This window comes from Sarcophilus harrisii, chromosome 6, assembly GCF_902635505.1.
Source record: "Sarcophilus harrisii chromosome 6, mSarHar1.11, whole genome shotgun sequence".
In the NCBI taxonomy this organism is placed as follows: Eukaryota; Metazoa; Chordata; class Mammalia; order Dasyuromorphia; family Dasyuridae; genus Sarcophilus; species Sarcophilus harrisii.
The window spans coordinates 137,750,554-137,775,550 of record NC_045431.1 but is presented as its reverse complement, the minus strand read 5'-3'; the positions used below and the strand labels follow the sequence as shown (position 1 = coordinate 137,775,550).

Below are 24,997 nucleotides of genomic sequence, written 5' to 3'. Positions count from 1 at the left end.
GTAAAATATATGATATGGACAACTGCTAATGATAGCTATAATTATTAAGGTAGCCCCTTCTCATCTCTTTGCTATTCCTATATAAATCAAAACTGCTCAGATATGGAAGGGATCTTATAGGCCATGTAGTCAAACTTTTATAACAAAAAAAAAATCCTCTCAACATCATTATTCGATGCCTTGCAGTATAGAGCAACACACTAATGCCTAATGCATAATGATTAAATTCCTATGAAATTTATCTTAGTGGACATATATTTGTACATGTATACACACACACACACACACACACACATATATCAGTAGGTGGTACAGTGTATAGAAGGATAGAAGGCCAGATCTGGAGTCAGGAACACTCATCTTCCTAAGTTCAGATCTGGTCTCTGATACTTACCAGTTTTGTGACCCTGAACAATTTCACTTAATCCTGGTTGCCTAATTTCCTTATTTATAAAATGAGTTGGAGAAAATAATGACAAGCCATTCTAATATCTCACCCAAGAAAATCTCAAATGGAGTCACAAAGAATCAGACACAACTGAATAGCAATTATATATACTTATACACATGCACACATACCTTTTCAACCTCCCTCCTCTGGATCCTTTGTATTTTAAAGTATTTTTGATTTGATTTATAAGATTCTAGAAAAATATTTAGGATTTTCTTAGGTCACTGGCCAACACCATGTAATTCCTATATTTTAAGATATGGACTAAAAATCTAAATCCTATTGTCAGCCACCATCTTTTTGACAAGCTATTGAATTCCAAAATCTGATTTCTCTTTTGAAGTGCTTGCTTTCATTTGACAGCAGTGATGAAAACATGATCTTTGTCCCTAAGGTCTTATGTTTTGAGACCATGACTTCATAATCGTTAGTGCTTTCTAGATTCCTCCTAGTACTATTTTAAACTACACAAATTACTAAAAAGGGTGAGATGGGGAGTAGCCCTCATATTGAAAAAATTTTAGGAAGATCTCCTTTATTTCCTAGATTCATACTTGGGAAACAATTGACATATCACTTTATGTTTTTAGGTTGAAGATAAAGGATGAATCAGAAGAGGAGGGGAGGGAAGAATTGTGAAAGGTTTAGAAATTATGAAGAAAACGTTTTTATGACCACAGCTTTTTGGGGGTGAAATTGGAAGGATTTGGGAAGTTGAAGTGGAGAGGGATGAGACCTAATGAGGAAGGCCTAAAGGTAAAGAAGGAAACTAAAGAGTGGGAGACAAAAAGGGGGGCTAAAGACATTATTAGACATTTCCAGGATTGAAAGAGGGAGAATTGGGACTTGAAGGGAATAAAAATGATTCTGTAATGGCTTCAAAAGAGTTCTTCCCCTCAAGATGAATTGATGATTATCTTTGTTTGAAAGGCCCACTGATGTTCTCTCTCATAGAAAACTCAAAAGGCTTCCATAAATGCCTCACCACTCCCTGCAGAGAATGAAATGTTCCTTAAAAATAGAAACAAAATCCAAGTATCTCCAGAGGCTATGGGGCATCCCTGACCTATATTAACAACAGCAACAACATATTGAAGGATATGGAGAATGAATTAGAAAAATCTCACCAAGAAAAATGATTTTTCAATTTGTGGGACTAAAGCACAGAAATGAGAGTATTTTCCATGGGAGGTACATGCATCCTCAAAGGAAGTAGCTGGTTGTCCAATAAGAAATGAGGCTGTAGATTCAGGGATCTGTCAGATGAGGTCTATCAGTAAGGAAGAGGCAGAGAGCTGATGAGTTCCTTCCTAATTGTGAATGTTCCTTTATTCACAGCATTCTTTCTTATCCTTTCCCCCCTTTTTCTCCTGGGGTCTTTCACTTTTATTCTTCTTTGTTCTCCTCCAGGCATTCCACTCTTTGAACTCTAACCATTTACTTCTTCTTTTTCCTCAAAAACTTCCAAATTCCCCATTCCTCAAATAAAACTCTGGCCTTTTTTTTTTTTCCCAATTCTCAAAAGTCTTTCAAAACTCCTCTTTATTCATCTTAAGGTCTTTCTCTTCCTACTCTGTTCACTTAAATGTTCTCCCACAAAAAATTGGTAGGAAAATATATATCTTGTGTCTATTTGATTTTTTCACAGTATTCCCCTTTTGTTTTCATATATTTCACTATGTTCTGTCATTTAAGCATTGGAGACTTGGGTCTGAATACTGCCTCAGGCACTTAGAAAGTCTGTGGCTCTCAGAAAATGAAATTAACCTTTCCAGGGAGCAGTTTCCTCATTTGTCCAGTTTTGTCATTTGTAAATGAAGCGGTTGGACTCGGTGACCACAAAAATACTTCAAATGGTAAGTCAACCCACTTTCCTAAGCATTTGCTGTATTTCTAGGCATAATACTATAGTGAAGGGTGAGGTAGACAACTGTGAGAATGTTAATTATTAAGTATTGATAAATTGCTTTCTTGCTTTCTTGAAATTATCCATACTCTACTTCTCTATTACAGTATACCACTCTAGGTCAATATGCCCCTGTATCTATATAATATTTTGTGATAATCCATTTAGTCCTTTGACATTGACTTTAATTGCAATAAAAGAAATACAGAAAATCAAGTATATATCTTACAAATTAACAAGTGTACAAGTTAACTATAATCCCATTTTCTTAATAAGTTTTATAGCACCCACCAAAGCAAAGATCTTATGTAAGTCAGGATGATTATTATTTGATTATATCTTTTATTTATCCCTGATTTAGTGTTTCAGAGAATTTCATCATTTTATAAGATTTTGACCTTTGAAGATTAATACTTTTTATGGTAAGATGGCAATTAATGTTAATTTTCTTTAGGGAAAAAATGTACATCATAGCTAACTCTTAAAGACAGGATCATAGATAAGATAGATAATTTATGCAAAAATTTCTTTAGCTAAAATAGTACCATTCTGTTCATTTTGCATCAATTGATACAAGGTGTCCTGGGTTTCTTTGAAACCATCCCTTCATCATTTCCTACAGCACAAAATCATTCCTTTTATGCCATACATTTATATATTTATATGCCATAACTTGTTCAGTCATACCCTGATTTATGAGTACCATCTCATATTCCCAGGGACAGCTATGTGGTATAATGAAGAGAGTTTTGGATTTGGAATCAAGAAGACTTATCCTTCTAAATTCAATTCTGGAACTTATTTGTGTGACCCTTGCTGTGTGGGGCTGGGCAAATCACTTGATCCAGTTTGCCTTAGTTCCTCAACTGCAAAATAAGTTGGAAAAGGAAATGACAAACTATTTCAGTATCTTTGCCAAGGAAACTCCAAATTGGACCATGCATAGTCAGACATGATTGAAAAATGATTGAACTATAACAACATTATATTCCAATTCTTTTCCACTTTCAAAACAGTTATAAATATTTTTGTACATTTTTAGAGTTAGTTTTACTAGGATTAATGCCTCCATTGATCTATCCTCTCTCTAATTATGCCTTCCCCCTTTTACTTCATCTTTCCCTGTTTATTAAAATATATTTCTGTACTCAAATGTAAAAATATGTATATATTCATTCCTCCTTTCACCAATTTAGATAAGAGTAAGCATCTTAAAGAGCATTTTGTTAAAAATAATGGAATCAGAAACTGAAGAAATATTGTCGCTGGAGGAACTGCTAGTCACATGGACAGAAAGAAATAGATGAGGAACTAATCACAAACCTGACAGAGGGACCTATTATAGTAGTGATAAGAGACTTCATTTATTTAATATTTTATCTTTCTCCTTACCCTAATCTCCCTTCCTCTCCCTCGCCCTTCTCATTCTCTGCTCTCTGTTTATGTGTATGTCTAACCAGGAACAAAACTAAAGAATTCCTTGATATTCTATAATGATATTTTCATCTGTCAAAGGTGGAAGAAGAAATAAAAAGAATTGCTATTCTGGACTGGTTTCTCACCATTGGAAATCTTGGAAACTTTGGGGGAGATAGAATAATGATAACTGATGAATGAGAAAGGGTAGAGTTATTCATCTCTTGATTTTTTGTTTGCTCTGCTTAGGATATTGACCTTTGAAATGAAAAGACAGAAAAAAACCACTAATAGGGAATAGGAACACATGAAAAAGAAGCAATGAGTTTTTAGATAGCTAAATCTATTTAATGCTTTCTATGCATTCTAGTTACCACACATAGGTAAAGAAAAATAGTAATATATGACTACTGAAATATTGTCAGAGATTTCTGAAAGACCATGGAAAATTTGAGAGGTTCCATAGGAGTGAAGAGGGAAAACTGTTTTGATATCCAAAGAGGGAACAGATTAAAATCTGTAACTAATACAATATACTTAATTTAAATTCCAACAAAAATCTATGAAAATATTAATGAATATTTAGAAATGGAATATTAATGAATATTCAGAAGTATGGAATAGCAATGAATGAATATACAAAAAAAAATGATCAAGAAGAGGTCTTACTATATTAGCCTTCTTTTCTTTCTTTTTTCTTTCCTTTTGATAGGGTTTTTGAAAAGTGTTTGAATAGTCCCTCATTTCATAACTGGAGAATATGGAGAACGGTGAACTACCTAATAGTACAATTAGGTAAATCTAGAACTGGTGGAATGACTAGATTCAAGGATTATAAAATTACAAAAATTAATGATGTGAAGTGAAGTTGGAAAGAGGCCTAAAGTGGAAAACTCTGGGCATCTATGCTAGACCTGAAGCTGTTTCACTTTTATCAGTAACTTTAACAAAGAAATAAATGACATGTTCGTATATAATAATGACTCAAAATTAGACAGCTGTCAGCTATCAAAACTGAGTTAAAATTCAAAATGTTTATAGTGCGATTGCTCAGATAAATTTAAGAAGATAAAAACAAACAGGGTAAAACAATGAGTAGGTGAATAGCATTATTTCCTCCATTCAAAGGATTTGAAAGCATTTTCATTGCCTTATGGGTAAAACCTTGTACAGTGTTCTAATGCCCTGATACTATAATGTTATAAAGGCCTATGAACATTTTCCTTGTGAGGTGATATAATTGTGAACCCTAGAGCACCAAGAATACTGAGAATTTCTAAGTTACTTAAAAAGCAATGGTAAGATAATTGGTAGGTTCGAATAAGCTGCAATAGGTTGTTAATAAGTGTATGTATAAGAATATTATAAGCATCATTAAGATTATTTATGAAGAGAAAACAAGATGAGCAGGCTTTGTTTTAGGAATAAATTCAATCAGCCTATACATATAAAAAATAGTTCTCCAAGTACTATGCTATAAGTTAGTGATACAAAGACAGAAAAAATGATACTGTCCTTATCTTTAAGTATTTAGTTGGGAGAAACAACTTGATTACTTATAAATATTCACAAAAAATAAATACAAAATAATTTAATTTGTACCTGGGGGTGGGGGCTGAACTGGAAGAAAGATCTTTTAAAGTCGTTTGAACTCAGCTTTTAAAAACAATTGAGAATTTGAAAAGGTGGATGTAAGAAGGAGATAAATTCTAGACAAGAGGACAACTTGTAAGGGACATAAAGAATATATATAGAATATATATCACAAATTCAAAGATGGAATGATCACTTCCTACACACACACACACACATACACACACACACACATACACACACACAACTTCAAGCCCAGCATAGATGCCCAGAGTTTTCCACTATAGGCCTCTTTCCAACTTCACTTCACAACATTAATTTTTGTAATTCCTTGAATCTAGTCATTCCACCAGTTCTAGATTTATCTAACTGTACTATTAGGTAGTCCACAGTTCTCCATTGTTATGTAATGAGGGACTATTCAAACACTTTATATACATACATATCTATATCTATATATATATCTAGATCTATATAGAGAGAGAGAGAGAGAGAGAGAGAGAGAGAGAGAAAGAGAGAAAGAATATGAAGTTTCCTTAGCTATCATTCTCCTCTCAATCATACTAATTAATGGCTCATTCACCTTAAAAAACACTTTCAATTACTCAAGAAAACTTATGACTTATCATTACAACACGACCACTTGCCATACTATGATATATTTCTACACTAGCAGAAACAAACTGAGTACCCTTTGACCTAACCAAAGGAGAATCCAAACTAGTATCAGGGTTCAACATAGAATACGCTACTGACCCATTTGCTATATTTTTCCTAGCAGAGTATGCAAATATCATTGCTAGAGAGAGAAAGAAAGAGAAAGAGAATGAGAGAGAGAGAGAGAGAGAGAGAGAGAGAGAGAGAGAGAGAATATCCTTTGTCAGAAGCAGCTAGAAAAATCAGCTTGGATCAATTATACAATTCATGAAGGGACACTTTTAATGCCTATGAGAAATCAGTTATGGGATTGGCCCATAAGTATCCACCTCAGCTTCAGGCTAGGAGAAATGGGGAGATCTATTCTTAAAAAATTATTTAAAAATCATCCAGTTTGCAAACTCTTTCCAATCTTCCTATATTAATAATGAATACCACTTGTCATAACAAAAGACAATTTGCAGAAACATTAGTTGTGACATAATTTTCAAGATGGCAGAAGGGTCATTTTTAATACTCCAAAACCTCAAAACAAACAAAAATATTCTAATTATATGGTAATTAAAATCGTGTTGACAAGCTAAGAAGACAGAAACACTACACAATATAAAAAAACCTTAACATTAAAAAGTTGAAATTATTACATTTGCCACTCATGATACTTGTATCTGGCTTTGTTAGTTTTTACTGACTTCTTTCAAGCATCAGCTGAAACTATTGGAAGAGAGATGGAGAAGACTGGAAAAGTCAGAGGCAGAGGGAAAGGAGCTTCTGTGTATTACGGAAAGTTGACTATAAACCTAACTGAGATTTCTCAGTTGTTTACACAGGGCAAGGACACAGACCAGCTCTCTACAGCCCCTAAAACACTGAACTTGAGGATGCCTAAATAATGAGATTTGAGGAGGGGAGGGAAGTATGTATATGTGAGCAATGCATCAGTGAAAGGGGGGGGGGCAAATATAGAGAAAGTAATAATGAGGCAATTCATTAGGAGTACAAGGAAAATATTAAGTGACAAAATATCAACAAAATATGAATGACTAACTTTCAAACAAATAAATCACAATAAGAATGATGACAAAGGATCCAGAAAAGGTCATAACCCTAGGTATGATCAATCAAAAAAGCAACAACCATTTCTTAAAAACTTATCACATTCCCAATGCTGCTGATATAAAGACAAAAATAAAGTATTTTCTGCCCTCAAAGACCTTACATTCTACTTAGAGAGCCAATATGTACAATTATTGGAATATTAAAAATAGAAGATGAGGGAAACTTGAGAGTTAGTTTATAGTTCAAAGAAAGAGAACCAGAACATCAGTGAAAAAAAGTAATAATACATTGTATGAATTATTCAGATATTATGGAACAATAGGGAAAAATACAAAATAGTTCAAAGGAGGAATACAACATTTAATACAAGATATCTTGACAGAATTATGTTGGGAATCAGAATTACTGAAAAAAAAAAACGACAAAAACAGAATAGTGGAGAAGGAAACTTAGAACACAATGACAAATGTGGTAGCAGTTAAAAAATAGATATGAAGAGCAGATTAATTAAAAATCAGAAATAATTAAAGTCACCAACCCAATAGTTAATAACCCAAGAACACAAACTATTTGAGAACGATCTCCCAATTCAACAACTAGTAGGAAAATTGGATTGATTCCTCCCTCCAAAACAGACCAATTTCTATATCCATATACAAAAATGTCTCATATAAATATGAGGCCTAAATGTAAATATTTGGAGATACCTTCTGTTTTCAAATGGAATAATGAAGGGGAGATCTTGATACAAACAATACTGATTTGTGAAATTAGAATGTTTTTGCAGGATTAAAATCATTTTATTAAGGGAAATATTAATTAGGAAGCAATTTGTATCAAATATCTGTGGCAAAGGTCTGAAATGTAAGATACATAGAAATTAGCACAAATATAAAAAATTGAGTCATTCCTCTGTAAAGAAGTGGCTAACTGATATTTACAAATAGTTCTCGAAATATGAATAGCAAAATATTAACAACCATATGAAAGGTTGTTTTCAATTACTTATCTGGCTTCCATTACATTGTGAATTCCTTGAGGGCAAAAACTGCCTTTTGCTTTTTTGTGTCCACAGAGGTTAAATCAGCACCTTACACATAAATGGCATTTAACACATGTTTATTAGTTATGGAAGATTGAAATTAAAAGTGAATTTGGTGGAACAAATGTTTTTCATCAAATGATTTAAGTTTATGCCACTTTTCTCAGGTTCCACTGGATACCTCCGAATAGGGGAGGGAAAATATTTTGTTATTAGTAAATATCTTTTTGTAAAAGCTAGTATTTATTGGTTGTTCTTATTGTTCATTCTTCATTCACAAAGATATCATCAGGATGATGTCTTTATTTGTAGGAGAATGAGGTTTAACTGATGCAGAGCTGCACAAAGTCCTTGGTCTCACTCTTTCCTCCAGTCACTAGAATCCAGTGGTAAGACATGAGGCAAGATAACTAGTAATGGCCCATTAATTGGTTGTTACCTTGAGATGCCACTTATTGGCAAGTGATATTGAGGAGAATACATATAGAAACATGTATAGAAGGTCGTCTTGCTTGGGGGTCCAACAAGAAATGAGATGTGATCCCTAGTTTGTATTTTTTAAAAGTCTACACAGAAAAATACATGGAGCTTATGGAGCTTTCAGAGTTAAATAAGTAGAATCAGGTAAATAATATAGGAGTAGTGAAAATAATAAGGAGCGTATGTGGTACAGTAAATGGAACACTAGGCTTGAAAACAGGAAGAGTCAATTTCATGAGTCTAAACTCAAAAACTTACTAGATATGTAACCCTTGGAAATTCACATAACCATTTCATTATGCCATCCTGATGATGCTATTCTTCTTATCCTTTTTTCTAGTTATTATTTTACTTTAGTTTTGTTGATGCCTTTCTCAGTATTCTGGAGTTCTTAATGGAGTGGGGTACAGAGGGCCAGAACTCTGTTGATGTATACTTGAAACAAGGATACTTACAAGGTGTTAACTCAGTGTTATGAGATAATAGTTACATACACTTAGTACTTAGTATGGTGATATAATGGTTCTCTAGGTCACACATACTCAGTATGATGTAATGAGTAATTGTAATAGGGTATTTAAGGGCTGAGAGAACTGTGGACACAGTCAGTCAGAGTGAACAGACTGTGAAGGAGACAATAAAGACTTTAGAGTCTGTTCCTAACCATCCTCATAGTGACTATCCTGCTGAGACCAAGACCCATCTGGAGGACCTCCAGAAAGCTAGCCCGGGCATTACAGTGGGGCTTGTCTTAAATAGTACAGACTCATTAGAACTTCTTCAAGAAACTTATTTTCTTCTGGATTAGACAACTCTTAGATGGAGGAATTACAGACACCAATGCTTGTCCTTCTCTATCACAAATTCAAAGATGGAATAATCACTTCCCAAATTTTCTATTACTTCTGGCTCAGTAACTAGTTCTTTTTCTTCAGTGAGAATCAGAGAGAATAAAATTTCATGTTGGTCCCTTTACCTTCTGAAGTATGAAACTATTATTAAGACAGTTCAAGGAATTTTGAACTATTTCTCTTCTGGCAGAAAGAGGGAACCAAGGTGTACATATCTAAAAGAAGTACACAGAAAGTATCTGAGTAAGGTATAGCATATTAACAATGGTGATTTTTTTAAATAACTAATTTAAAAAGCTTTATTAACACATGTGGTCAGAACACAAGTATTCATAGGTAAATACCTAAACCTGACTATTTTGTAACAGCAAGAAATAGGTCAAATCCATAGTAATGTTTTAGCAAGAAAAATAAATTGAAGAAAAGTTCCACACACTGTAAAGACTTCTTGAATAACAAGAGATAATATTGTAAAGAACCCATTTTCCCATAGACTATCTTTCTTTTGAGCTTTGCTTATGAGTAATTTGGATAGCTCATTTGGTTAGCAAAGAGGAGGGAGAGGTCAGAGGAGAGAGAAGAATTTACCTGGTAATATGATAGAAAATGAACAACTTAACTACATGATTATGTATGTTAGGGTATGAAGGTGAGGAAGGGTAGATTATTTAAAAAAGCATATTTTATCTTACATGCCATAGGAAAGGAATAAATATAAATCCCATTCTAGTTCTTTCACTATGACTATTTCATGTGACCAACCTGATACATTTATATCCTAAAGTAAAAAGGGCTTAGACACCATCCATCAGTGAAGGTTTTGACAAAAGAAAACACTGTATCAGCCTAATATAATGCTAAAAAACTAGAAGACTAGAAGTCTAAGAAAGACTTTTAGCCCAATCTCAAAGCAGGAGGAAAAAAAAAATAAAAAGAGTAATTAGAACTATAATGAAACAAAAACAAACAAGCCTCCTGAAAAAATGATTTACACTAATGAGTTACTGAATCAATTAATAAACATTTATTAAGTCCTTACTATTCACCATGCAAAAAAGATTATTTTTGGTCATGTACATAAAAAAATGAATTTAAAAGTCTTACACTCTATTAGATAGGACAATGTATGCACAATTGAGTATATAAGGAATACATAAAAAATAGAAGTTAATTTTATGAGTAAATGTATGTGGAACTTTAGGAATTAGAAAAGTCTTCCTATAGAAGATAGAGGTTCTTAAGCTTGATTTTGAATAGGGCTATAACATGGGGTGAGGGGGGCAGAACCAAGATGGTGGAGAGAAGCCAGGACATTGCCTCCCCTGTTTGCTTCAGAATTAATACTAGATCAAGCCTCTGAATGAATTTTGCAGTAACAAACATTCGGAATGAAATACTTTTCCACCTTAAGATATCTTAGAAAGATTTCAGGAAATGCCTGTTTTACTTCAGAATTATTGATTGGTCCAACCATTGGGGGAAAGAAATCACTGAATTTTTCATACCTTTGACTGAGTGGACTTATGTGCACATATCTCAAAGGAGATCATAGAAAATTTCTGCATGTAGCAAAATATTAACAGTAATACTTCTTTTGATAATGGAAAAATGGAAATAAAATGGTTGCCAATAGACTGGGTGTTCTCTATACAAATAATAGCATACAGATATAATGGAATATTATTTTGCACTAGGAAGTTAAATAAATAAAGAATTTATACAAACATGAAAAATTTGTGATTAACTTATTCAGAGTGAAGCAAACAGAATGAAAAGTATGACATATTCAATCCAGGAATCCAATCATTAAATATTTATAAACACCTATCATGTGCCTGGCATTGTACTAAGTGCTGCACTGGAACAATATAAATTTAAACAACACTGAAAAACAGTCAAATGGATTCTATTGATCATTCTCGTTCATAGCAGATGATGAAATATATATTCCTTCCCTCAATAGGGAGTTGATGGACTGGAAATTTGTCATACATTGTCATTTTTTAAAATGATTTTCTTATTTTTTTCCTCTTGTTACAAGGGAGGCAATTTACTTTGTTATAATAACAAACAACATTATTGACACTTTAACAAAAAGAAGTTACTATACAAACTGTAAAGATAGGATTTATGTCTTCATGTAAGATGATATTTTTATTTTTGTTTCAGAATGTTAAAACTATTTTATTGATAGTTACTAGGTTTGGAACAATAAATAAGAATCAAGGATATAAAGTATAGTAAAGCATTTTATCTTGAGTCACAACAACTAAGTTAAAATACTTCCTCTGATTTTTACTACCTGTATGACCCTAAGCAAGACATTTAACCCCTCTGTGCTTTTGTTTCCTCATGAATGAAATGAAGTTTATATTAAATGACTTTTAAGATCCCTTCTAGCTCTTGATACATGATTTTGTGAACCTATGATTCTATGTATGACTGAAGAGAATGTTGGGCCAGGTGAATAAGGAAAGTGAGAGATAACACATGTATCAGCCAAATTATTTCAATGTTGACCCTGAAATATTTGCACTCATATAGAGAAAAATCTACCATCAGGTTAGAGAGATCTTCTACAGATAAAAGATGAGAATTATACAGGAAAAATGAGAAGGTATGAAAGCTTTGTGAACTAAAGAGCCATAAGGTCACAGATCACTGTAGTATGAATTTATTAACAGCAAAATCCCATGTATTCAATTGTCTCATACCTGTATACTGTCTCCTGTTTTCCTTCCCACTCATCATTTATCTGTTACCTTAGCAACCTCTCAAACTGCTGTTTTGTCTTTGTAAAGGAAGCTCCCAAACCATGAATCTAAACAAGCTTCTGCCTACTAGCCAAACCATGAATTAATAAATTGGCAGAGAAGAATAATGTTGTACAACCTCTCCCGGATTCACACCTGCCAGCTTTCTATGTAAATATAGCTCAAAGTTTTTGGCAACATTTGGATTTGGATTGACAGAAGTTTTTTTGCATTTGAGTAATACTCTACTTGATGCTCATTGGTGTCAGGAGAAGAACCCTGGCCAGATTATTCATTTTAAATGCTTCTTTTCCCCTTTTAATGTTTGGTAGCTCTCATTTTTACTATTTCGTCAAAATTTGTTGTTGCTGTTCAGCAATTTTTCAACCATGTTCGACACATTTTTTACTCTATTTAGGGGTTTCTCAACAAAAATATGTTGAAGTGATTTGCTATTTCTTTCTCCAACTTATTTTTACAGATGAGAAAACTGAAGCAAGCAGGGTTAAGTGACTTGCCCAGAGTCACATACTAGTAAATATCTGACTAGATTTGAACTTAAGGAGATGAGTTTTACTGACCTCCCTCCACTATACCACCTAGTTTCCTTTCTATAAAACTTAGATTTTGCTAAAACTTTTTGAATATCTTCACGTTTCATTTCACTGGCAATCTTTTATTGTTGTTTGTTTATTTTGGGGAGAAGGAATGCAATTTCAAATATAATGTTCTCTTCTTGTGTGCAAAGGTATAAAATATTTCCTTTTACTTTTTTAAAAAATAATTCCATTTTAAAGTCAAAAAGCAGTAGAAAGCATAGCAAAATGATCAAGAAATATGATATGTCAAAGAGTATAATAAACTGAAGAGCATTTCTTTATACTTTGGGTAGGCACTAAGGAGCTAAAATCTCCAGCTGAAAATGGAGTTGCCAGAAGAGCATCCCACATTAGAAAAGTGTGAATTGCAGATTTAGCATAGAACAATAACACAGTATGCATGATAGTGAATGTTTCAAATTCCATCTGATAAGATTCAACTCAGTAAACATCAATTAAATTTTTACTTCATATAAGATATTAAAACGTTAGAAAAGAAAAGAGGAGGAAAGGGTTTTGATCCTAGATTTTATTGCCTAGATTTTATATTTATTTTATTTTTTAGTGCCCAAATGACCTGTGAGGAAATTACCTTTACCAAAGTATATTGACAGCTATTCCTCAATTTATCTTAGCTCATTATGTAGAGCCCTTGATGACTCACAGAGAGCATGTGTCAGAGGAAGGGCTTGAACCCAAGCCTGTTCTTTATCCACCACATCACAATACTTCATTGGTACTAAGAATAAAAAGTGAAAAATAAAATATCCCTTGCCCTCGAGTTTACCTTCTGATGTAATGACATATTATAAAACCTTCACATAAGATTATATTTTATAGATGATACATGAAAACTTTTTTCTATTAACTGCTGTAAAAATGACTTTAACATTTATTGCAGATGCTTTGGTAGAAGAACAAAGAGGCATGACCCCACATAAGTGGAGAGGCCCAGGTAAGGAGAGGGGCCTGCCATAACCTGGCTCCAGTGTAAGCAGAATTGACATTTCTTCTTGTCCTTCAACTCTTTTCCAAGGGAGGCTTTCATTTCTACAACAAGGAAAGCAGAAGGTTGAGGCTGGAGGCCTCTCTTCAGAAAGCTGGTGTACTAGACTAGAAGTATATTTCTGTTAAATTCTGTTAAATATTGTTCATCTAAGGGAATATGACCAGAGTTGAGCTAAATTTTTAATCACTGCATTTTGGAAGGAAATGGAACTTCAAGTTCTACATCCAAAGCTAAACTCCTTTCCCATCTAATACTGTAGAGGGCCGTTTGTAGTTCCTTAGTGTTTCTATGAATTTTTTGTAGACATGCTTCTAACATTTGCTTCTCAGGTGCACACTCCAATATATCATCCATGTAATGTAATAACATAACTTTTGGAAATGCTTTTCTTACTGGAATAAGAGCAGAAGCAACATACATTTGACACATAGTAGGACTATGTTTCATTCCCTGTGGTAAAACTGTCCATTGATATCTTTTATATACAAGAAGATAAATTAGAACTCAAAATTTCAAAAATGGATGTTAAAAACTTCAAATGGAGGGGAAGTGTTTTACAAAATAAATAAAAATATAATAAAATATTAACAACATTATATTTTGAAACTAAGTCAATATGAGGCCTGCAGTATTTTTTATGTAGGAATTAGTGGCTCCCATTGCTATTTGAATTTAATACTATAACTATAAATTTCTCAGAATGTTTTTAAAACATAAAATAAAATACTTAGAATCATATTGAATAATATACTTAATTGAAATATACTAATCAAAAGTAATTTATTTGAATTCCATGAATTCTGTTTAGAACCCTTGTCTTGTTACTCAAAGGGCAGCTAGGTGGTACAGGGTATAAGAGTACTACTGGGCTTGAACTTAGAAAGACTCTTCTTCCTGAGTTCAAAATTAGCTTCAGACACTAACTGTATGACTCTGGGCAAATCATTTTACCCTGTTTACCTCAGTTTCCTCACCTGTAAAATTGGAGAAGTAAATAGTAAACTATTCCAGTTTCTTTGCCAAGAAATCCCCAAATGGAGTCACAAAAAGTCAAACACAACTGAAAAGACTGAACAATAATAATCTGATAAGTAGGTGTAATCACTTTATTTTCCTTAGAAAGCACAAGATAAAATAAAAATTTTCTTACATTCTTAAATACTATTTATCCCATCTATAAAATTTCAATCTTTAATTGAATGTTTTTTTAACTAAATTGAAAACACTTTGAGGATACAGATCATATGATATTCATATTCAAATCTTCTTCATTATCTACCACAGTGTCTTGCATATATTAACTACATTACAAATAAATTAATCAACTTAAACTAAAATTGCTTGTTGGGTATGAATGTGGTATCCTAATAAAACTTCTTAAAAACAGTTAGAATGTGTCTATCACACTAAAGCCTTTTGCTTTAGACCAATAATACCATTAATAAGGATACTATCCCTTTGATTTATCCTTTGCTAACTTATTGTTGGTAGTGCAGAAGATAACCAGAATTGAATGTCATTGTGAAGGTACCTTTTTGATGGTATCCAGCATGGACCGCCCTCCTTGCCAGGGCTTAGAGTTCTTCCTGATACATGTCAAACTTGCCATGCTATGCCACTTCCGGTCTTCTAACTTCTTGTGAAAAGCATTGGCAAGCAAAAGCACCGTATCATATATGTAAAGGTTTGAGATCTGAAAAAAAAATTACACATTGATCATTAAACTTGATGATATTTACTTGTCCTTAGACCTATTCAAAGCCTTAGACCTATTCAAAGCCTTAGAGTATGTCCTACAGCTCAATTTAATAATTTATTTGGTTAAAGAAGCAAAATCCCTCTTTTGTTTGGATTTTTAAAAATCAGTGTAGTGATTGAGAATTAGTTTTTATTTGATTTTATGCTTCAGTTTGTGTACCTGCCTATTTATGTGTGTAATAAAATGTGGAGGGGGAGAAAAGGAAGCTGCTCAATATCAGACTTCAGAAAGTCATCACTCCCTGAAAATATTGCAATTGCAATCTAAGTGTGTCAAAAATTAATTTCCTAAGAAATTCAAATTTAGATGGTATTTGGATTTAAGATGTATAGAAGAAGCATACTTTTGCACATGACATAAATATAGGGAATAGATCTGTGTGTATGGTCTATTATATTAAAAGAAAAACCTAAAACAAAATCAAAAGTGAAGATTAATGTAGCCAAGAAAATGGATTGTCCTGAAGTAATTTATTTTTTTTATTTTTTCATATTCTCTAGAAGATTTACTTATCAATGCTTTTATAGAACATAATAAAGCAAATACATTGATTGTTTTTACCAAGCTGGTAACAGAATACTGGTGTGGTTTCTCCCCCTGCTCTAAGTAAGACTGCATCTGTAGAACCAGTGTGATTTAGTGCTATTTCACATGCAAAAGCATACTTCTAAATTTTTAGGGCTGTATAGGTGACATGTGCAGTGCATTGTGACATCTCTTACTATTCATTAATAATACATCTTTAATTCCTTATATTTGAGCACTCTAATCTTTGTATAGCAGTTTTGGTTCAGAATTTGACAAATGAACTTTCCTTCTTTATATAGACAGAGCCTAACAACCATCCATTTTGAAACATAAGATCAACTCTTATACTAGATGTATTAAGATTAACTTCCCAATATAACTATAAAGAGACTAGCTCCTTATTCCATAACTTGTTTTATAGAGAATGAATATGAAAAATCTGAGTAATTTATTCATTTTCCCCAATTCATAATTGACAAAGGAGCTCCTGGAAAGCTAATACAATAAGGTCACTAAGATAAAATCAGTCATCTGAGATTAGAGAAGCAAAGATTTCACTTTATTAAAATTACATTTTTTTTCTAAGATCTACAAGGTATGTTACTATCAGAGATAGAAAGCATTTGAAATAGTTCTCTCAGATGAATAAAAATTAATTTAGTGTCAAATCAATGAACCTGTAGTGGATCTTAAATGAACAAAGGCCAGCCATCATTAAATATGCCATTTGCCCATAATCATACAAAGTAAAATACATCATGGATAATTCACATTCCTCTAAATCTTTCTTTTTACCACTTTCCATCTTTTTGTATAATACCCTATCCATTAAACTCAAATCAATTAAGCAAGCATTATTTAACATCTAGTATATTCCAACCAATGTGATAGGAGAATTTAATGACAAATATTCATCAAAAAACACACAAAAAACATTAAACAATCCCCCCAATGCTAAGAAACTTAAATTCTAGTATTGAAGGGGGCCAATATGTAGAAAGACATGAAAAGTTAAAAAAAATGAAGTCATTTTCTTTATACAAGATTCTAGACAAATGATCTGCTTAACTTCATGGTGAAACTTCCTCATGTAATATTCCCTCTTTTGTCTGTGTTTACTAAGCACTACCCTATACTTAGAATGAACTCCCTTCTATGCCTCTTTGAAATGTTTTTCAAAGTTCAGTTTTCACTAGCTTCTATATGAGGTCTTTCCTCATCTTCCTAAGCTTCTATTGCTAACCCTGACTCATTTATTCCTTAACTGTGTATCTATTTTTCTTTCCATAGAATACGTTTCTTGAGGATGTGAATTGTTTTATTTTTGTCTTTGTATCCCAGTGTCTAATCCTTTAAGTACTTTAAAAATGCTCATTATTTGATTGAGTGCATAATACAGGATACTGATGAAGTGACTATTCACTTAACTACTCACTATTCATCACTATTCAGCATGTTATCTACTAATCTAATATTACTATTTTTCTTCAGGAAAACCCTTCTTTTGCCAGTTAAGGAACTAAACTAAACTAATTCCCTGGGATTGGAATACAAGTGGGGTCAGAGAGATGGAAATGATGATTTGTTGACTATATTTCCTCTATTGGGATGGGACTGTATTTCCTCTGCAAAACAGAAAAACCATTGTCACTCCTCTTGTCCAATCCTATCCACTCATCATGAAATCTTTCCCTTTCTGAACACAGTTTTGGATCTGGAAATAATTACAGGGATTCATTCCTGGTCCCTATCTTTCCTACCAATACATGAAGCCCTTTATAGCCACTGTCGAAGTAAAACTTGTAGAGGAGGGATATTCCTTTCTGTATCTTACCAGCCTGGAGTTGAGGAGGGCAGTCATGCTGAGTAAAGCTGATAAGACTTGAAATTGGGTGGAAAATTTGAAAAAAATGTAAAAAAGTGTTTTACATTTGAAAGACAAATGTATGCATACATACACACATCAAAGCAAAAAAAAAAAAAAAAAAAAAAGGTCAGGAGCAACCAAATATGGCAGGCAGGCAGGGAATAGGGAATGAATAATCAGATATTGGTAGAAGGGTAGTTCTTGGTACTAACATGACACTTTCCAACTGAAGTAAAATATTAAATATTTTCCATTATTGAATATGACCATAAATTATTTTGAGCTACATAGAATATAAAGCACAAATTAGTTAGTCTATGAATATTATGATGTTAATGTAGGAAATGATACTGGGATTCATATAACATATTTTCTAGTGTGTTTCAAAGTAGATCATTAAATAAATAAAACAAGTTAGCTTTCATATTTAATATGTGATTTTCTTGCATCACAGTTGTTAATGACTATAGCCTGCTTTGTTCTTTCTGGTTGATATTTGGCCTTTTAGTAACAATTATATCATTTTTCAAACATATCCATTAAATCTGAACAGTATTATCTGTATTAGTAGATAAGGATATACCCTTTGTAGTCCTAAACTAACTCAACTTCAAAGTGTTAATTTTACATTCTTGTAAATTAATAGAATCTTCACCTTTAAAGGAATTTAGATTAGCTAGTCTATCTTCTTATTCAATACAGAAATTCTTTCTATAGTATTTGAAACAGATAGCCATAAGGCTGTGCTTGAGTTCTTCATTAAGGAATAGAGAAGAAAGACTGACTCCATGATGGGCAATTATAAATTTTATAAAGATTTTCCTTATGCATAATTAAAACATGGTCATGTAACATGAAATTTTGGTTAAACAAAGTTAAAAGATTGTCTCCCAGATCACTTAATATTTCTTGTCTTCCTCTCCTGTTCTTTCTACTCCACTTTTCTCCTCTCCATTCTCTCATTTCTTGTCCTTTTCTTTCCATTCCCCTTTTTCCTCTTTCCACTTTTCCCTTCACTCCTGTCTCTCCCTTCCCATTCTGTTAACTAGAAAAGTAAGTCTAATTTATTAGTGAGGTTGATCTTAAATGTTAATGACCCTGACAATGATTTAGTATAATACCAATTAATTAAACAAACAAAAAAAAAGATTAAAAAAACCCCACAAAACAGTCTAAATCATCCCATTGTTTGATGAATATACCCTAATTCATAATTTTACTCATCAAAAAGGGTCTTTTTACATATGCTGCTAGGTAGGATAGAGAGCTGGGTAGATGGATAGAGAGGTGGGTAGGATAGAGAACCAGGTAGATGGGTAGAGAGCTGGGCTTTGAAAGAAGGCTTATCTTCCTGAGTTCAAATCCAGCCTCAGACATTTATTAGCTATATGACCTGGGGCATATAATTTAAAAACTACTTGCCTCAGTTCCTCTTTTATAAAATGAACTGGAGAATAAAATTCCAAGAAATCATCAAATGTTGTCACAAAATGCCTAAAATTACTGAACAGCAACAAAATTTCTATATAACGTCATAGAACAAATTCATTTTTTTAAACAAACTCTTCTTAAATTAGGATTAGCAGTTTACAGATTGTTAAGAATTGTTCAGGAGATTTACTTAACAGCTAAATATTCTAATGCTACTCTGAAAGTTCAGTCAATCAGTTGATTAATAAACATTTATTAAGCATTAACTATATGCCAGGCACTGTGTTATACTCATTCAATAGTTGTCTGTCAATATGGTACTCAGAGAAGGATATGTAGACACATAAAATATACCTCCATATTTTGGGAAAATGGGTCTTTGGGATCACATAATGTTGAAGATATTCGATGGTTTCCACGGAAACATCGTTGACTTATATTCTGGGGGACTGGAAATGTCTGCCGAATAATTGTTAACCTTCCAATTGACCTTCTCACTAGCTCTTGTACATCAGCATCATTTATTTCCTACAAGGTAAAAAGATAAGATGAGCAAAAGGAAGTCATGAAGCATTTTCTGAAGTTTTAAAAAATATTTTTATTGTAACAAATGTATTTGATATATTTGTTTAACCTATTTGTTAATGAACACTTATGTGCTCATTAAAATGGCTGATATCCACAGATATATTATGTGCTTTAATTATGAATACCTAAATAATCTTAAAAGGAAAAATTTGACTCATATTTATTTCCTTTAATATGAACTTAACTTTTATTATGGTAAATAATCATCATAATAATAAATAATAATAATATTTTTAGAAGTATGGGATATTTGTATAAAGAAATGTCTATACTGGATTTGGAAAAAAAAAAACAACAACAACACGAGGTCACATCCTTTCTTACTGATCCATGTAACTTCATTTCAGCCATTTAATATATCAGGGCCTAAACTGAGGGGGGCACCCTTAAGTTTCTTTGTGGGTAGTTATAAATGTCCTTATAGTCCTAAGATTCTTCTAAGTCTTAGCCCTATGATTCTTGCAGCCAAAAAGACTTAGATTTAAATCCTGAAACAATATGTTTCTGAAACAGCTATGTGACCCTGGGTAAGTGACTTATTCATTCAATATCAGCAGGCAATCCTACATGACAATACATAACAGAAGAATTACTATTTGAATCAGTGGAGAGAATTTTCATACTAAGTGGTATGGTGAAATTACAGCATAGGATCATTTAAAAAAGCAGATGAATAAATAAAACATACAATTCAAAAAATTGTTAGTGACAGTGATGAGATAATTATTTGAAATCACTCTTTAATAACATTAACAACCATGTCTCTCAAGGTACTTTCAGTATTCAGAAAGATGGATATATTAATGTGGAACAGTATATTATTCTTTAAAAATAAAAAAATGAAGATTCTGAACTGTATCATGCAAGCTACATTTGAAAAATGAATTTCATTTCTTCCTCACTTCCATATTAAAATTACATAACTGATAAAAGTAGCTAAAAGTTTAATTTTGATTCAAAGGAAAACATACTTAAATTTATTTTGTTTTAGACAAAGCTACCATAATTATTTCTAAGGAACCTTTTTAAACATTTCTGTTTTCTAAGTAATAAATAAAATGCCAAAGAACCCCAAAGAGATGTAGCAGTATAGTCTTAATAGGGAAAAAAAATCACAGTGATAAGAACACTGACTGAATTTGGGAATCTGAAGGTAAAATCAGCATGAATCTGTGTGCCAAATGAAGCTTATTCTGAATAATAGCTTTTCTTTAGATTTGAAACAGTCTCTAACTCTCACTCTCCCCACCTTCCCCTCAACCTATTTCAATTATTTGACTTGAAGCAGCAAAGGATGTGGAAGAAATAAAATATTGGAGTAATCATTTAACTCTATGACTGGTCTAATTGTAATCTGACAGAATGAAATGATCAGAAGAAATAGCAGTCTCCTAAGTAATCTAATCTAAAGACTTTTGTGCTTCCTAAATTCTACTTTTGGATGCCTTTTGAAACCACTGAGCCTTTTGAGATTTGTTTATCATTAATCAGAATAGATTTTCACAGAAACACAAAGAAAAGGTTTCAACACTAGATAGCTCTGCCAATATATTTTGAACTGCAATGAGCACTTTTCAGGCTTTACTAAAAGCTTATAACAGAAAAAAAAGGGGAGAAACCTCCACATTATTGTTTTTCCTGCAAAGTCTGAAGAAGATGCTCACAGTTGTGAATTTTAATTTATTTTTCCTAATAAAGCAATCCCACTTTGTTCTTTCTCATTGTATGTCCTCATTGTATGTCAGCTTGAGAATTCATCCTTTTTATAATCTTTACAAAATACAGATTTTCTGCAAGCAAAATAACACCTGGCATCAATGCTGTCCAATGTAATATCCTGTATTTCTGGTTGATTTATCCTTAATGTACCATAGATAATGGTTTTTCTCAGTTTATAATGCTGCCATTTCCTTTAGACTAGATTATTTCACTATCCACCTCCTCCCCTAAATTCTTATTTTACCAAAACACCATCACTAGAACCAACAACAACCCCACAACAACCAAAGTCTTTTAAAGGATGTACTTACCCTGCACTCATAAAATATTGCAATGTTTTTATTCATTCCATTTTAAGCCCTCTTTTACTAGAAGCCTTGTGCAAGGAAAGGAAGAGTTAATATGTAATCAGTATCTAATTAGTTTTCTACTACATATTTTGCTTTCTGAGATCCAAGATAGAGTTTGAAAGCACTTCGTATAGTACCCTTTCCATCACCTTCTGCAGATAAAATAAGGCACACACACACACACACACACACACACACATACACACACAAACACACACACACACACACACAAACAGGTAAAGTGATTCACTCAGGGTCATAGATTGTCTGCCAGATTCCAAAATAGAATGCTTTCTAGAACTCTCAAAAGGCAGTGTGTAAGATTGAGCCCATAAAAAGGTAAAGCCAAGCTTGCTGAGAAGATATTTTGGTTTGTCTTATATGTTTGTCATATTTTTTTTACCAATATTTTTTCCAGTCTGATTATTTTAAATATTATAATACTAGATTTTGGTTTTGATATATAAATAGGGTATTTTAAGTATAGCTGATCAATTAATATGCATTAAAAGGTGGAGACAAGATGGTGGAGTAAAGGCAGGAATTTGATCCAATTTCTTTTAAATAATGACTCTAAACAAATTTTAGAGCAATAAAGCATCCAAAAAGATGGAGAGAAATATTTTCCAACCAAAGGCAACTTAGATTCAGAATAAAAGGTCTATGCCAGTAGCGTGCAGTCTGCCCCAGAACAAGTCCCAACCCCAGCTCTGGCCCTGGCTGATCTCTGAATCAGCAGCAATACTGATGACTTCCAGACTTCTTAGTCCAAAGACACAAATGAGGACCAGGAAGTTCAGCAGAATTCCAGTGCAGGCATGGCCCAGGCCAGCCCCAGCCCATGCCCAGACCCCAGCATCAATAAAGCAGGACCTCTGAAACAGAAACAGTCCTGGAGTCTTCTAGACTTCTTAGCCTGGAGACACCAGGGAGAACTCAGAAGGTCAGCAGAGCTGGTCTGTGGCAACAAGTGGGAGTTTGGTGTACAATCCCAGCACAGTCCCTATCAGTGGAATCCAACTCTACCCAGCACAGTAGATATTACATGTACAGAGGGGTAAGGACATACCTAACAGCTCCATCGAAGAAAAGAGTGTTTGTGGTCAGATTTCTAGAAGGATTTCTGAAAACAGCTGTATAAAAACCTCTGAAGCTTGGGGCCATGTAACCTCTACCCTGGAAACAGAACCCTATTTTAACAGAGTCAAAAGTAGAGTAATAGGCTAGGAAAATGAGCAGCAAACAGCAACAACAAAAGTTTCTGGGTAGAGCCAAGATGGCAGAGAAGACAGACACGGCATTCTAAGCTCCTCTCATATCCTCACTACTACCAAATTCAGCCTCAAAAATAGGACTTGACTGGTAAAATTCATGAAGATTGGAAGTACAACAACTTGCCAGACAAAGATAATCTTGAAGATCTTCAGAAAAGGTTTGTCCTGAGCAGTGGGAGCGGGCCAGTGCAAGCAGGGAGATAGAAGGAGAGGCTAGCATACTAAGCAGACTGGGGCAGGGGCAGTCTTCGTGGTTGGAAAATTTACAGGAAGGACTCTACCACAGGTTGGCTGTTCTGATTTGGTTGCAAAGCAGTAGACCATCAGAGAAATTAAAGCCAAAGATAGAAACTCCAAAAAACACCAGATTCTAATAGGATCTGGCTACACCCACCTAATACCAGAAGAGTGACTGAGCACAGACCACAACACAGCTGTGTTTCTTCAGAAATTTCTTCTGAATTTCTAAGTTGCCTTTGGTTGGAAATTTTTCTCCTCCATCTTTTTGGATGCTTTATTGCTCTAAAATTTGTTTAGAGTCATTATTTTAAAAAAATTGGATCAAATTCCTGCCTTTACTCCACCATCTTGCCTCCAACTTTTAATGCATATTAATTGATCAGCTATACTTAACAGGGCAGTAGATAATCCACACAGCAGGGCTCTTAGCAGGGCACTTCCCCAGCTTGGCCCATGCTGACGAGGACAAAGACATTCTCTGTGCGGAGCTTTTCACAGAGCACTTCCGCAGCTTGGCAGCTCTTTGCAACCTGTTCACAGGATAGCTACTGTCCATATATCTATCCCTGTTCTGCAGAGGAAGCCGGTAACTTTCTTTCCCTGAAGGCAGACCCTAAAGGCTTTAAAAAAATGAGTAAAATAGCCAAATGGACCATCAATAGCTTTTATACAGAAAGAGAGCAAGTTTTCAACCCCAAGGAGATAGTCTGCAGACAAAACCTCAAAAAGGAGTGTAACCTGATCCCCATCACACAAGGCTCTCCTAGAAGAAATTATAAAAAATCTTAAAAGAGAGTTAAAAGAAAAATAGGGAAAGGAAAGAGAAGCTCTGCAAGAGAGGACAAAAAAGGCTTATAACTCACTCAAAGAAAAAGAAAAAGATTGAAGGGCCCACTTCTTATTGGCCCTTCAATCTTTTAATGTGAAGCAGCTAGATCTTGAGTGATCCTTATTGTGGCTCCTCAGTATTTGAATTGTTTTATTTCCTTGCTGCTTGTAATATTTTTTCCTTAGTCTGATAGTTCTGAAATTTAGCCACAATATTCCTTGGAGTTTTTATTTTAGGGTCTTTTTTAGAAGGTGCTCAATGAATTCTTTCAATACCTGTTTTACCTTCTGATTCTATTGCATCTGGGCAGTTCTCTTTGGTGGTTTCCTTTACAATAGTATCTAGGCCCTTTTTTCCACATAATTTTCAGGAAGTCCAATAATCCTCAGATTATCTCTCCTAGATCTATTTTCCAGGTCTGTTTTTTTTTTCCAAGTAGATATTTAACTTTTTTTCTACTTTTTCATTTTTTTTTTTGTTTTGCTGGACTGATTCTTGATGTCTCAATGAATCATTCATTTCTATTTGTTCAGTTCTGATTTTTAATGAGTTATTTTCTTCTTCATTAGCTTTTTTTTTACTTCTTTTTGTACAAG

At 33.4% G+C, this 24,997-nt stretch overlaps 1 protein-coding gene across 2 annotated transcripts in view; it reads right to left on the bottom strand.

The window, feature by feature from the left end:
• The window catches only part of GRID2 (glutamate ionotropic receptor delta type subunit 2), a 1,791,455-nt gene that overhangs the window by 718,717 nt on the left and 1,047,741 nt on the right, over positions 1-24,997 (bottom strand). For both annotated transcript variants that reach the window (XM_031941365.1, XM_031941366.1), the window contains exons 6-7: positions 19,756-19,929; positions 15,348-15,509 (exon numbers count right to left, since the gene is read on the bottom strand). In XM_031941365.1, the coding sequence (XP_031797225.1) occupies positions 15,348-15,509; positions 19,756-19,929 (336 nt within the window). The remainder of the gene's footprint in view (positions 1-15,347; positions 15,510-19,755; positions 19,930-24,997) is intronic.